Consider the following 15,537-nt stretch of genomic DNA (forward strand, 5'->3'; position numbering starts at 1 on the left):
ACATGTAAGAAAAATGGATATTGAAAATAAAACAAATTTATATTTGAAAAGATAAGATAGTGGGTACTTATTGAGAATAGACATGATTTGTTAAACCCTGCTACATAGAAAAAACACAAAAGAATAAAACTACGAAATTGAGAGCATGGGCCATTTTATTCGGTATTAGATTTTGTATGAATATAACACACACATTGATACCTCTTCATCAATCAAGACCATATCTATACTAAGCAGTTCATTTTTCTTATTGATATGGAAATTGTCCCATAGTCTAGAAATGCGCACTTTTAGACTACTCTCCCCTGTGGTGTTGGCGAGGTTGATCAAAAACCTTAGTTGATACATTTTTCATCTGGTTAAATAAATGTGTGAATTGAAAATTAAAGGTGCTCTAAATCATAGAAAGTGGCATGTAGTTAAAACATTGTTTGCAAACGTAAGGTTTCAATCATGAATACAAAGGGAACTTCTATAATCAATATTATCTTCTCTAATTTGCATCGGTTTCAATCATTATAAAAATGTTCAGAAAAAAAAAGTTTTCAAACTTCCTAGAGTTGAAGTATATTAATGTATCGGTTTTTGTTTTATTTTAGAATTAATTTGTATCACTATTTCAATAGAAAGTGGCAAGGTTTTTTTTTTTTGACAGAAAGAGTGGGAAGGTTTTAATACAATAGAGATAGAGAATGAAAGTTGGAGCTTTTTTTTAGATATGCCAAGATCGTTTTTATGAGACAATTGATCGTTTTTTTATTTTATTCCTCTACATAGTGTAAATAAATATATGAAGACCAAACATAATACTTGAATTAGAAATAAATAAATTGTGCTATAAATAATTTGAATGAACACTATTAGCAACATATGGGTTTTAAAATTGTACCAAACTTACTCATTCCTTTGAAATGGTAGAGAGTTAAATTAATGGAATTTTTCTTCATCATATATAGTAGCTGAATCCTAAAAGAAACAGAAACTTTAAAAAGTACAGCATCAAGTTGCACTACAAATGAGACTTATATTTGGAAGTGATTGATGCACGCGATATTCATATTTTCGGCTACCCAAAAAAAAAAAAAACGGAAGCAAATACATTTTTGATACATAAGTACTGTAAATATTAATGTTTGGTATGAACGGATTTTATTTCAACAAATGTGAAGCAGTTGCTACATGATAACATTGACATTTGTTATCTCACAAATGTATAGAAGCTGAAAAATGAATCAATTGAATAGGGAAGGTTGGAAATTTTTTGTACAACTTTATTGGATTAGATCGAAACTAAGAGTGTATGAATCAAGAAAAGAGACGCCACAACAACACAATTATAGCTTAAGGATGACTCAAGCTTAGTAAACAAATCAAGTTTTTTTTAGAGGTGTCATGTTATCACAATGCTTGCTGAAGAAAAACCAAAGCTTACATTAGAAAATAGAAAAGAAAAAGAAAGATTACAATAGAGTATAGATAGAGAATAGATAGATAGATGAATAGTAGGATATAGTGATAGAATATGAATCCAAATTTATAGTTGTAAAAATTTAGATAATAATTAGAACGGTGGAGCTGTTAGGAATATGTATCAATCCAACAAATTGTAACTCATTAGTTTTAACACAATTGACTGCTTAGAAAAGAGAGAGCCACGTGGTGAATGCTTAGAAAATTAGTTAAAAAGAAAAAAATTAGTGAGGTGACACATAAGCAAAGTGTAGTTTAGAATACATGTATACAGAGATTTACTATCAAAAATAATTTTCCTTTGTAAGCAAAAAAATATACCCCTTTAATGTTTGACCAAAATACATTTAATTTTTTAAACTTCCTACTTTTATTATGTGATGCAATAAATATGTCAATGTTTACTCCTTTGTAAATTGATTGATCTTCTTTTACATGCTCCACATAGCCTTCATCCGAAAAAAACTAATGGTTGATGTAATCAATGTTTTGAAAATCAGATTGGAGGTTAAATCGTTGTGATATTCGGGTCAAGGTTCAATCGGTTGAACCATTATTGAACCAGATTATTAATTGAAAATAAATTTAATTTTTTATTATATATTTTGTTCCAACACTTTATAGGCATGTTCCAAAACTCAATGTAGAAGTACGATATGACATGTTCATGATAAGCTTTTAACAAATTTTTATATCTTATCCTTGTTCTTTATTCGGTTTTTAGGAGAAATGGATCTTGATAATTCGGAGTTAGGAATATTGGACAGTTTCTCTGGGGTGAAAAGCTCATTAACTATTTGAATACAATTGTTTGGTTATATATTATGCTCTCTTCATGAACCAAAAAATAAAAATTATATGTTCATTGAATAATAAACTAGATATTGGGTTTTCTTTTTAAAAAAGTTTAGTTGAGTTAGACTCCAAGTGATCATTAGAGTTAGGGTATAGACCTCAATATTCAACGAACGCTTACAAAGGTACTTACCGATCACACATCAAAAAAGTTCTCATATCGTTGAACTCATATTCTTACGGGTGAGTTAACTCCTTAACAACTAAACCAACCTTTATTGGTAACTAGATAATGTGTTTTAAATGTACAAAACAATAATATGATAATAAAATTTTGTCAAAAAAAAAAATGATAATAAAATATAAATCAAATTCAAATGATGAAATTGCACATGTGACATAACTTTATATGCTTAAAGAATGTTAACTTCAACTTTAAATAAATGCCCCAATTTGCACATCAAACTAGTTCTAAGCTTAATGAAACAGTCCTATTTATACAGATTCATTGCCAAATGAAATATATGCCTCAAGTTCTGAGCCAGACTCTCCCAAGGATACCTTAATACTTCATTATTTTTTGTCAGTGTTCCACACTATGTCTTGCAACCCTGATGAAAAGGTTTTGTAGAACTGCATATAAATCGATGAATAAGATGTTACAAAATGTGCTAATTACTTGTTAACTAACCAAAATATTAACACTTGTTTAAGCAAAGAAAATAAGTAAAAAGAAAAAAAGAGCAATGTCAAACACCTATAAAGAGCAATTTCAAATATAAATAGATTTGTTAATTTTACTTTTTTTGCCCAAAAACTAAATTGAGAATCAAAATAATTTTCACTTGCCTTGTGAAACTCTAGTGTGTCGCCGCGTGTCTTTCGCAGCTCCACCATATGCAAGGAAGGAGCCACTTCGAAAACCTGTAACCATAAGCAAACAAATGGGAAGAAACCAATGAAAATGCATTTGATATTATGGTCACAATTTCAGATTATTTTTTAAAACCTTTGGTAAAACAAAGAGTTTAGCGTGGCGAAACAAAATCCATGCCTCAAAAATCAAAACAAGTTCACAAGAATAAAGTCAAGCAATATGGATTCCTTGCGGTTGGGATATCACCGCATTCACACAGACATTGCATTGCTGACAGTTGGATTCAGATCAGACGGTTCACAAAATATGCTGATGTGGATTTTTGTTCTAAATCCAAAATATCAAACTTGAAAATCGGATCACCCGATTTGGGTCCAACTGTCATCGATGTGCTGATTGTGTTAATTCATGGTATCCTGAATGTACCAAATCTTGATCCTAAATCAAGCCAAGTACAATTGATGACCAAAAATAGTAAATTAAGAATCTATGATATCAATTAGATGAAAGAGACAACATAAGACAATTGGAATTACCATTCTTTGCCATAAACATTTAACTACACATACAGAAAATGCCTACAATCATATAGGAATGAATCAGTACCTCAGTAGCCACTGAAAGGTGACCCTTCCTTCCACTTTTATCACCCTGCAGCTTCATCTGCATAATTAAAATGTAGATAAGGTCAAGTTACTGTATGATATTAACAATCTAAAACTTCGGATCCTTCTTTACAGTGATTAATCACACGAATGAAACGTCTTATAACAAATTGAGAAATGAAGACTAGTGCTTGTTGTTAATTAGTTACCTTGTAATTGCGCTTGTGAACATTAAATCCGAGAGGTTTGGCAGCCTCCTCAATCTTAGACATAATTTCATTTGCAGGACGCTGCGAAGTGAAATGTGTTTCGCGCTTTACAACCCCCTATGTTGTAAATAAGTACAAATAAAATGGAGAAAAAAAGCATAGTTAGCTAGAAAGAATAATCATAATCATCAATATTTTGTTAGCTAATTACTACTAATAAGGAGGAATCAAGGTATATTTTGCAAAGCATGCCACTTTAAAATGTTGAATAGCACATAATAATTTTTTCACACACCTTTTCCCTCTCAAACAAATTGTCAAGATTGAAGCTTTCCGATCTAGAAATAAGCTCAAAAGCATTCATTGACACCGGTTTCTCTTTGGTCTCGGTCACGAGATTTTCCTACATATCAAAGAAAAGTTATTGATTAGTTGTATCCAAGGTTTTACATTGCTTCTGCAATCACATCGCGATACTTAATATTGGGAAAAAATTTGGTTAAAGACGGTTAATGAGGCCACATCACGATTGCAATAAAATCATGGAGACATCAGAAAGCCTTTGCTGTATCTATGTGCATTGTGTTCCTATAATATATGCAAGATATTTAATAGACCTATTGAGAAAGAAAACGCAATAGACAGTACCCTAGAATCATTGAAAGCTGCAGCAACATCATCCACATTGACATCCTCTTCCTCGGTAAAACATGCCGGCTTGTATCCTTTTCTAAACCATTCATCTTCCAAGATTTCAGGAATCTTTATTCTCTACACAAAACAAACCAATACGTAAGCACTAACAATCGCTTATCCTATAAAAACTTCATTAAGCCGAACAATGCCAAGTAGGGAAAAGAGTACATGTAAAGCTCTAAAAGTAAGAAAGCTTTCAGTTAAAAACTCACCGTTAGAGGGTTCGGGTTAAGTATAGACGTGAGCAGTTTCTTTGCCTCGGGCGAAAACCAAGACGGACATTTGAAATCAGCTCTACCAATCTGGAATATATGACATCATTTTCACCCCAAAAAAACATAATAACATGAGCAACTTCTGTTTCACTTTTTATTCTTTTGGATTACTATATATATATATATATATATTATGAAATCACTCACTTTTCTATACAGTGCAATTAGATTTGGCTCATCGAACGGCAAGTACCCGGCCATAAGTACAAAGAGAATGACTCCACATGACCAAATATCAGATGAAGAACCAACATAACCTCTATCATTAAGCACCTGATACAAATGGATACACCAATTAACATTTACTTTAGTTTGAGAAAACAAAATGAGTCTTTCATTTGATCCACAAAGAAAAAGTACTACCTCAGGAGCAACGTAATTCGGTGTTCCACATGCCGTGCGGAGAAGTTCATCCTCCTATAATAAGTATATATGAATTTAACAAAGGTGAGTCCTAAGGTTATGCAAATGTAACACTCATCTACTCGGTTAAAGTATAATCGAAAACCAAATTATTTGGAATAATGGAATCAAATAATTATTTGGGATTAATATTATCATACCTGCTGTGAGTATGTACTTAATCCAAAATCTGAAACTTTAAGAACACCATTTGTATCTAAAAGAAGATTCTCTGGCTGCAAAATATAGGGAGTAATATTCTTTTGATTAACTAAAACTTAAGAAAGAGTAAAAATAGTTTATTCATGTTCAAAACTAACAAATTATTAATTAAATTAGAGAGGAAATAAGAGGATTAAGGAAGTTGTTAGACCTTCAAATCTCTGTGATACACTCCTCTACTATGGCAGTAATCAACTGCATTGATTAGTTGTTGGAAATAACTTCTTGCTTCATCCTCTTTAAGTCTCCCATGTGTTGCCTATAAATTAATTTACCAATCAACCTTAGAATTCTTGATATCTATTCAATTTGATGCATGATCCAAGAAATACATCATGAATAATGAGTTATGGAATACAAACACCTACAAAGGAAACCACATTGACACATAATAATTTTAAAACACGGAACTGATTGAATGTAACTACATCTGTCAGTATCATGCCGCTCTCCAAGACTGACGCGTGTCTGATACCAAGCACTCATTCAGTCTGAAGTATGAGTGCTACATAGATACTAGAGGTGTTAAAAAATCTTTATATGCAAACATTAATATATTTTGAGAAACACAACTTCATATGTTCCAAAACAAGTAAAAAATGGGGAAATATGAATAAAAGATCAAACAACTTACAATTTTGTCAAATAGTTCTCCTCCATTAACCAACTCCAAAACAATGTAAATCTTTGTTTTGCTTGCCATCACCTGTGCTTAAGCAAAGAACCATTAATGTAGTAGTTTTTTCACGGTGCAATGTTAATAAAAAAAATTACAGATGGAAAAAACAAACATTATATTTAGTTGTTCTTGAAATTTTAGAAGAGATGTGTTATAAATAAAACACATTATAAACTTTTTTTTTTTGTGAAGTAGTTCAATGGTTGGAGCTCACACATTTTAAATGTGGAGAGGTGGCCCCGGCCCCTACATATAAAATACATTTGTGGGACACATTATAAACTATTTTAATCAGTTTTAATTTGACTGGATTTTGTTTTTGGTACAACTTTTGACTGGATTATAATCAATTTCTTAAAAAACGGTAATAATATAACAAAAAAAATATTCGCTTACATAGTACCAAAAAACGAAACCACCAACTAGATAACACAACAAGGTACCTCAAATATTTTGATAACGTTTGGATGATTAATGATCTTCATAGCTGAAATTTCTCTCTTCAGCTGCCAAATTCAAATTCAACACAAGAAAAGAAAAACCAAAGATCAGTGTCGTAAAAAAATATCGGATAACTGATAAATTCTATCGCAATGAATGAATTTGAATTTATAACTGACGAATAATATAATCGATAACAGATAAGATTGTACCTGATCCATCATATTGTGTTTGAGTACATGATTACGATCAAGAATTTTGATGGCAACATAATCTCCATTTTCAACATTCTTAGCCAACTTCACCTTAGCAAAACTTCCTTCACCAATTGTTTTTCCCATCTCGTACTTCCCAACTCTAGTACGAGGTCTTGGTGGTACCTTATTACTCATCATGTACAACAATTCCACAAAATCAATGTTCAAAACAAACACCTTTATTTTCAGTTAAGTTTCGTTACTTAAACGTACTTGACACAAATTCAATGTTAGATACGCAAACTATTGGTATGTGTATAAGATAGTGTTTTAAGGTAGTGACGAATGAGGATAGAGAAAGAGATATAGATGAAATATAGTATGATATATAGAATGATTATACGTGTTTCAAACGTGTGGGGTCATAAGGAAAAAATGTGGTCCCTACAAAAATTGTGGTTTTTGGTTGAGAGGAACAAGACAAAAATATTACATGAATGACAAACTAAAACATGTGTTCCCTAGGCCATGCATGCTTCTTCTTGATTGCTCTTGCTTACTTCACTGGTTTCCTGGAAATTTCCTATAATATTAATTTAATATTTTTTGTATATTTTGAAAAATAAATACCATAAATAGATGCATGGAAATGGTAAGAACTTTAAAAAAAATAAAAAATAAAAAATACCGTTTTATTTACTTTCAAAAATTATTATCCTTCATTCCTAATATAGTCTTTTGACTGTTTCAAAAAAATATATAGTCTTTTGATTTTAAACTTAAATACATTTAATTTTTTTAATCCTCCTACTTTTATTACGTGATTCAATGTATTTAGGGATGTAAATGAGTATCTATTAAAATCATGCTCGCCTGGTATTTGTCCCTCCTTACACTATTATAAACCAAAAATTAGTTTTTAGATACGTTGAATAATTGATGTATTTGATTTATATTAGAGATCAAATATATCATTTATTTAATAAATTTTAAAAATAGTTTTTGTTTATAATATATTGAATAGAGGGTGTAACTTTTTTTAAAAAAATTAATTAGCATTGAGGAGTGAATGTTTATAATAGTGGATGGACTGACATATCCTTTTTCATGTGGTTGATGTTCGAACTTTTATGAGTATTGAGACTCTTCAGCAACATGTCAGTGTTTGCTCCTTTGTAAATTGATTGATATGCTTTTACATGCTCCTCATAGCCTTCATTCCAAAAAAAAATTAATGGTTGATGAAATGTAAAAGGAATGGCTCCAGCAACATATATCCACTCTCGACCTAACAATAAATTGTAATTAACCTTAGAAGTGACTAAGATAAACATTGTTGGTCAGAGTATAGACCCTTCTCTCAGGTTTAAAGCAGCAACACTACTAGATTTTGAAGTTTGGTTATTAAAACCAGCGATAACCAACCTGATTGAGTTGATTTGGTGGTATTGACTTGAGATCTTCATGCCTCTCCTCAAGATCTTAGGCTTGATTATCTCTGGTGTTAATTTAAATGGGTTAATTTAGATTCTTCGGAAAAAAAAAAATAGTAATAACCATCTCATATGGCATCTGATCTTTTCAAAGATAAACGTTTGATCGTTCTCACACTCTTATTCTTATAATAGGCTAAATTACATAAGGGGTCATTTAAGTTTGAGGTTTGTGATAGGTAGGTCCTTTAAATTATTTTTGCCACACATAAATTCTTTAAGTTTATAAACGGATTCAATTTAATACTTCTATTAATCCAACATTACAAAAATGCTGATTTGACAAATAAGTGAATGACATGGCATGCTGAAGGGGTAAACGCTGTGTTTTTGTGATCTGGTGTAGCTAATGTCATCTATGTCATCCTTACATATCATTTTCCCCCAATTTTCAATCCCCGACTACATTTTTATCTTTCCAAAGCTTGAACACCTTAAATCAATGGCTTCCAAACACTACACTAGTTCAAATTCATGTGGGTGTAACTTAAGATCATTTAGTTAAACTTACTCTAATCAACATCTAAACTACAATTTTTAACTTATTTGATTAACAATAAAAAAATCTAACATGCAAATCAATCCTAAAAACCTAAAATTTCGCAATTTCATCCAAATAATCTAACATTTAAACAAAACAAAAAATCCAATGCAAAAGGATCATAAAGACTTACTTAATGTTGGAGTAAAAGTTGACGTTGATTTGCTCAAGTTGATGAAAATCGCACTTTTGAGGGGAGAAAATCGCACTTGGAAGGTTTAAGAATGAAATGGCAGGATGGTTGTTGTGTCGTTTCTATAACAGAACACAGCGTGAGTTAACTCACGTTGGGATTATTTTAGAAACTTTGAAGTGGGAATGGGCAAATGTGATTGAAAAAAAAAAAAAGCAGTTTTCAAGGGATTTATGCAGCTTTGCCAAAGCTACTATGATTTTGGTCATGGGCCTATGGTTTGAATTATTTCCATTGAAATTTTTTCTCCATTTTTTCGATAATTTAATTCTCATTTTTCTTTCAAGTTTGATGGTTGAAATTCCATTTTAAAAAATTAAAATATTTTTAGTAGAAAGAATATAAATGAACATCTTATGCTTGCTTAAAATAGTTAGAAAAGGATACACATTATTAAATCAAAAAACCATATCATTTCTCATTTAATTTAAGGATAAAATTTATTGATTCAATGATAAAACTTTATTTGTGCGTGATATAAAATTATGTCATTTGTGCTTGATCGCAAATACAGCAATTGTTGTTTGGCTATCTTCCTGACCAAGCTACAATTACAATTATCAAAACCCTATAGATATAGATGGTTAAAAAGTATTTGTAAAATAAATTTGTCTCAAATGAATTACAAAACTGGCTTTTAAGGAAATGTCTCTTCTTTATAAATTTTGAATCGAGTTTTCTATCTAACCGATGTGAGACTAAATCCACCCCCTCAAAGACAAGTCAACATAAAACAACTAGGGGCAGATCGCAATTAAGGTGTGATTACCAACAATTTCCAAAGCATTATGATAGCATTCAAGAACCACATAGAACTAAAAGGAAAATAATCAAGCCAGCATGGACCAAGAATTATGTTCTCAAGTAGTATTGGGCCTTATGTCAGTTTATTTGTCTTTGTAGGGGACATCTCTTTGAGACCCAGGCCCATAACTTGTAATAGGTCTAAACACTTTGACCTAGCTATTTAAGAGCTAGTGTGCCTCCTAGAAGGCTATGAATAATTCCAAGTTTTATTTTTTTATCTTCTTTACGTGTTGTTTTCTTTCTTTGTTCTTTGGCATAGTTTAGAATTTTGTTGCTACCTTAACCAAATCCATCATTGGTGCTTTCATTGCCTACACTCAATGCCTCCTAAACCTACAAACCCTTCCACAAAAGACCTTGATGAGGCTATCCAAGCCACCCAACAACGTTTGGAAGAAACTCACCAATCCACCCACCTCCACTTCACTGAGCAAATCGGCATCCTCAACACCAAACTAGACAACCAACAACAGCTGCTCGATTCACGGGACGAGAATTTGTTCAACATCCTCAATGCCAGACATGACTCCCTCACCGCTCTCATCACCACCGCACTACAGCAACGACCTCCGCCGTCTGACCCTCCTCCGTTAACCTCAGGTAATGAATCTTCTACCTCCCACACAAACGCCATGATACCCTCTCCGGCCTCCCCTTCACAACCACAAAACAACCATATTGCTACTGTTTTCAATACACCCACAACCGGCACCACTAACACACTCTATGGTTCCACCGCCCACACCACCATAAACCCCTTGTTTACTTCCCCTATCGCCTCATTACCAACACCTCTACCTATCAACTACCAACACACCCCTTCCCCACAACCGACCGTATATACACCCCTATACCCACAAACGCCCCAGTTTAACCACAATCCTTCTTTTGGCCCTTTGCCCTTCCATCAATCACCCTACCAAACCGCACCCCCCAATTTTCTCTCACCAACACCTCAACACCAAGGCCACATTCCTGTCCGTACACCCAAGATTGAACTCATTCCCTTCGACGGAACCAATCCATTAGAATGGCTATTCCAAGCCGAACAATTTTTCGCCTTTTACAATATCCCCAACGAAAGTCGCTTATCTCTAGCTTCTTTTTATATGAAGGGTGATGCCCTTAGTTGGTACAAATGGATGTATCAAAATCACCAATTGTTTGATTGGGTCTCTTTCTCTAAAACACTAGAACTCCGTTTTGGTCCCTCCACCTATGAAAACCACCAAGCCCAATTGTTCAAGTTGCATCAATATGGCTCGGTTTCCGAATACCAAACACAATTTGAGAAATTAGGAAACCGCGTTCCTGGGTTACCCCCCGACGTTTTACTAAATTGTTTCATATCGGGCCTCATCCCGGAAATCCGCCATGAGCTTGCTGTCCAACGACCCTACACCATCACACAAGCTATAGGTCTTGCCAAGCTTATTGAGGCAAAGATCAAAGATTCCAAATCCCGACCCACAAAGCCCTATTTCCAACCCACCAATACCCCTTCTAACCACCCACCAGTTTTTTTCATCGGGCCCAAAACAAACAGCAGCTACTAACCCTTTACCTACAAAACCACAAGTTCCTAACCCCACCACCCCTCCTTCCAAATTACCCATCCGCCGCCTATCCCCAACCCAAATGCAAGAACGGCGTGCCCAAGGCTTATGCTATAACTGTGATGAGAAGTATATCATGGGCCACCGATGTGCCACCGGCCGTTACCTCTTACTCATTTTGGAACCAGAATCCGAAGAGGAAACCGAAAACATTGTTGCCGAAACTGAACCCATTGAAGAACCAGAATCCTCATATTTCCATCTATCACCGCAAGCTCTAACTGGCCAAAACTCTCCCAACACCCTTAAATTCCGAGGTATTCTTTACGGTCTTCCCGTATCTGTGTTGGTTGACACCGGTAGTACCCATAATATATTACAACCACGTATCGCCAACCATCTTGACATACCCCATTCTCCAATTCATCCATTTTCAGTCATGGTGGGCAACGGTTCCCGTATTCAATGTGATAGTTTCTGCTCTAACGTCCCTATCACTCTTCAAACTCACCTCTTTCACATCCCCTTTTACCTACTACCCATCGAAGGAGCCGATGTTGTCCTCGGTATGGAATGGTTAAAATCACTTGGCCCAATTGGAGCAGATTTTTCCGTCCCTTCTATCTCCTTCTCACATCACAACACAACCATCACCCTTACCGGAGAACAACTTTCTCATCCCACCCAATCCACTTATCATCACATCCGCCACCTTATACATACCGACTCTATCGCTTCACTCCATCTACTGACTTGTTCATCCATCACCGAGCCACCACAACCACATTCCCCAAAAACAGAAACAATACCAACAGATCTACCCCAAGACATACAATCACTCCTCCAAAAATATCAACCTATCTTTCAAACTCCCAATGGCCTTCCCCCCACTCGCCCACATGATCATCTTATTCCACTCCTCCCTAACACCGCTCCCATAAACGTTAAACCTTACCGTTACCCACACTCCCAAAAAGAAGCCATGACCACCATAATCCAGGATATGTTGAAAAATGGAATCATCATACCAAGCAATAGCCCATACTCCTCACCGGTCCTCTTGGTTCGCAAAAAAGATGGAACTTGGAGGTTTTGTGTTGACTATCGAGCCCTCAATGCCGTTACGGTCAAGGACCGATTCCCAATACCAACCGTAGACGAACTTCTGGATGAATTGGGCACAGCAACTGTTTTCACTAAGTTGGATTTGTGTTCGGGTTACCATCAAATTCGTGTTATGCCAAAGGACACACACAAAACAGCTTTTCGCACTTTTGACGGACACTATGAATTCCTAGTTATGCCATTCGGTTTGAGCAATGCTCCTTCTACTTTTCAATCTGCTATGAATGATTTATTTCGTCCCTTTTTGCGTAAATTTGTTTTAGTTTTCTTTGATGATATCCTGATTTTTAGCACTTCTTTGACTGACCATTTACATCATTTACAACTAGTTATGGAATTGCTTTATCAAAATCAGTTTTTTGTCAAATTATCTAAGTGTGTATTTGCAGTGCCAAAAGTTGATTACCTAGGACATGTCATTTCTGCTGAAGGTGTCTCGCCTAACCCAGAAAAGATTGCGGGTATTCTAGATTGGCCGACTCCGCTCTCCCTCACTGCACTACGGGGATTTCTGGGTCTTACCGGATTCTATCGCCGTTTTGTTCGTAATTATGCCACTATTGCAGCACCACTTACAGACTTGTTGAAAGCTACAAAATTTACATGGAATACATCAGCAGAGGAAGCTTTTACAAATTTAAAAGTCACTATGACCACTACACCGGTCCTTATGCTCCCAGATTTCACCAAAACTTTCACACTGGACACAGATGCTTCTGCAGTAGCCATTGGTGCAGTTCTTTCACAAGATGGTCACCCACTTGCCTTCTTTAGCCGCAAAATGTGTCCTCGAATGCAACGGTCTTCAGTTTACGTCCGGGAACTCTTCGCGATTACCGAAGCCATCAAAAAGTGGCGGCAGTACCTAATTGGCAGACATTTCCACATATTCACAGATCAAAAGAGCCTCAAAGAGTTATTAACACAAACTATCCAAACCCCGGAACAACAAAAATGGGCTGCAAAACTCCAGGGGTTCAGTTTTGAGATTCACTACAAACCGGGCAAAACTAACCTTGTGGCTGATGCTTTAAGCCGGAAACATGCTCCAGAGACAGCTACACTACTTCTGATTGTGTCATCAGCTGTCTCAAACATCCTACAGGACCTTCGCACTTTCTATTCCAGCCATGAACAAGGCCAGCAGCTCATCTCTGACCTACCAGACTCAAACAATTCATTATATACTTCTAAAGAAGGGCTGTTGTTCTTCAAAGACAGAATATTTCTTCCAGATCTTCCTGATTGGCGCTCAGCTATCATTTCTGAGTACCACAACTCTCCATCAGCAGGGCACTCAAGCGCAAAACCAACCTTCTCCCGCTTGGCAGCTTCATTTCTATGGCCAGGAGCACACCGTGATGTCAAAGAATGGGTCAAACATTGTTCTGTGTGTCAGCAAAACAAGTATCTGCCAACAAAAAAACAAGGGTTATTACAACCATTGGAGACACCACAACAAGTATGGGAGGACTTATCAATGGATTTTATTACACACTTACCAAATTCATATGGCCACACGGCTGTGTGGGTTATTTGTGATAGATTATCCAAGTTCGTCCACTTCATAGCGCTGCCTACCAGATTCAGTGCCAAAGATCTTGCCCTCCGTTTCTCAACGGAAATCTGCAGACTACATGGAATACCAAACTCAATTATCTCAGACAGGGACCTTATTTTTTTAAGCACATTTTGGAAAGAACTCTTTAGAGTTCAGGGCACCAAACTGCGGTTCAGCTCAGCATATCACCCAGAGACGGATGGACAAACAGAAGTCGTAAATCGAAGCTTAGAAACATACCTTCGCTGCTTCACCAGCGATCATCCCAAACAATGGTTCAGATTCTTGCACTTAGCTGAATACTGGTTCAACACCAGTTTCCACTCAGCCATCAAAATGTCTCCTTTCGAAGCCCTTTATGGCAGAGCACCTCCAACAGTTCGTGACTATGTGCAAGGCCAGACGAAAGTGGTGGAACTTGAATCATCCCTGCTACACAGACAACAAATAATGAGCAACCTCAAAGAGAACCTAAAAAGCAGCAAACAAAGAATGGAGAATCAAGCAAACCAAAAAAGAAAAGATAGTACCTTTGATTCAGGACAACTGGTGTGGTTGCGCCTCCAACCTTATAGGCAACACACAGTGCACCGTCGCACTTCCCCCAAGCTTGCAAAACGTTACTACGGTCCCTTCACCATCCTTCGACGTATTGGCACTGTAGCCTATGAGCTAGACCTTCCTCCTACCTCTCGGATACATCCAGTGGTGCATGTCTCTCAGCTTAGAGCATATTATGGAGATAAGCTCTCCAGCCAGTTTCGTCCCATTCCTTCAGCGATTGAAGAAGCTCTGTCTGATTCAATGGCTACGAAGAACACAGAAGACGTTCTCAGCACAAGAAATGAACCTGAAGAAGGAATATCTCTCTCTCAAGGAAGAGAAAATGCATCTAAACTTATGGGGAATCAAGTTCCTTTTTCCCACCTACCTTCTGAAACCGATGGGGTTTCCCACACCACTTTAACCCCACAGCCCTATCCTACACCACAAGATCATTGTCCCATTAACCAAGGCTCATCTCCTCCATCGGATTCTCTACCACTAGTTGAAAATAACTCCTTGGAACTATCACCCACTTGTCCCAATGTTACCATTTTCCACAACTATTCTCCACCCTTCATTCCACCTAACCCCACACACAACCGTTCAGATCAGTTCTCAACTACCTCCAATGAACCGCTCAACCCAAACCTTGAGGTCAAGGTTTCCCCTGGACCGGATAGTATTGATAGCATTCAAGAACCACATAGAACTAAAAGGATAATAATCAAGCCAGCATGGACCAAGAATTATGTTCTCAAGTAGTATTGGGCCTTATGTCAATTTATTTGTCTTTGTAGAGGACATCTCTTTGAGACCCAGGCCCATAACTTGTAATAGGTCTAAACAC

General features: G+C 35.8%; 1 protein-coding gene across 1 annotated transcript; it reads right to left on the bottom strand.

Moving 5' to 3' along the window:
• Positions 1-2,620: 2,620 nt before the first annotated feature.
• Positions 2,621-7,229, bottom strand: LOC25500632 (CBL-interacting serine/threonine-protein kinase 9). Its single transcript, XM_013589109.3, has 14 exons — positions 6,884-7,229; positions 6,674-6,736; positions 6,186-6,257; positions 5,703-5,810; positions 5,491-5,565; positions 5,291-5,344; positions 5,075-5,200; positions 4,865-4,954; positions 4,605-4,727; positions 4,252-4,359; positions 3,957-4,073; positions 3,749-3,805; positions 3,115-3,189; positions 2,621-2,898 (listed from the first exon to the last, which is right to left on the bottom strand). Exons 1-14 carry the CDS (start codon positions 7,064-7,066, stop codon positions 2,839-2,841), a joined length of 1,311 nt encoding a protein of 436 aa, XP_013444563.1. The 5' UTR covers positions 7,067-7,229; the 3' UTR covers positions 2,621-2,838.
• Between the last annotated feature and the right edge of the window lie 8,308 nt (positions 7,230-15,537).

This window comes from Medicago truncatula, chromosome 8, assembly GCF_003473485.1.
Source record: "Medicago truncatula cultivar Jemalong A17 chromosome 8, MtrunA17r5.0-ANR, whole genome shotgun sequence".
In the NCBI taxonomy this organism is placed as follows: Eukaryota; Viridiplantae; Streptophyta; class Magnoliopsida; order Fabales; family Fabaceae; genus Medicago; species Medicago truncatula.

What these genes read in the sequence shown, in the direction of transcription:
- LOC25500632 (XM_013589109.3), bottom strand. Translation starts at nt 7,066, where the DNA reads ATGATGAGTAATAAGGTACCACCAAGACCTCGTACTAGAGTTGGGAAG. An exon ending in TTAACCCGAACCCTCTAACG is followed by an intron (nt 4,728 to 4,864) that starts GTGAGTTTTTAA and finishes TGTTTTGTGTAG; the next exon opens with AGAATAAAGATTCCTGAAAT. An exon ending in ACACACTAGAGTTTCACAAG is followed by an intron (nt 2,899 to 3,114) that starts GCAAGTGAAAAT and finishes ATTTATATGCAG; the next exon opens with TTCTACAAAACCTTTTCATC.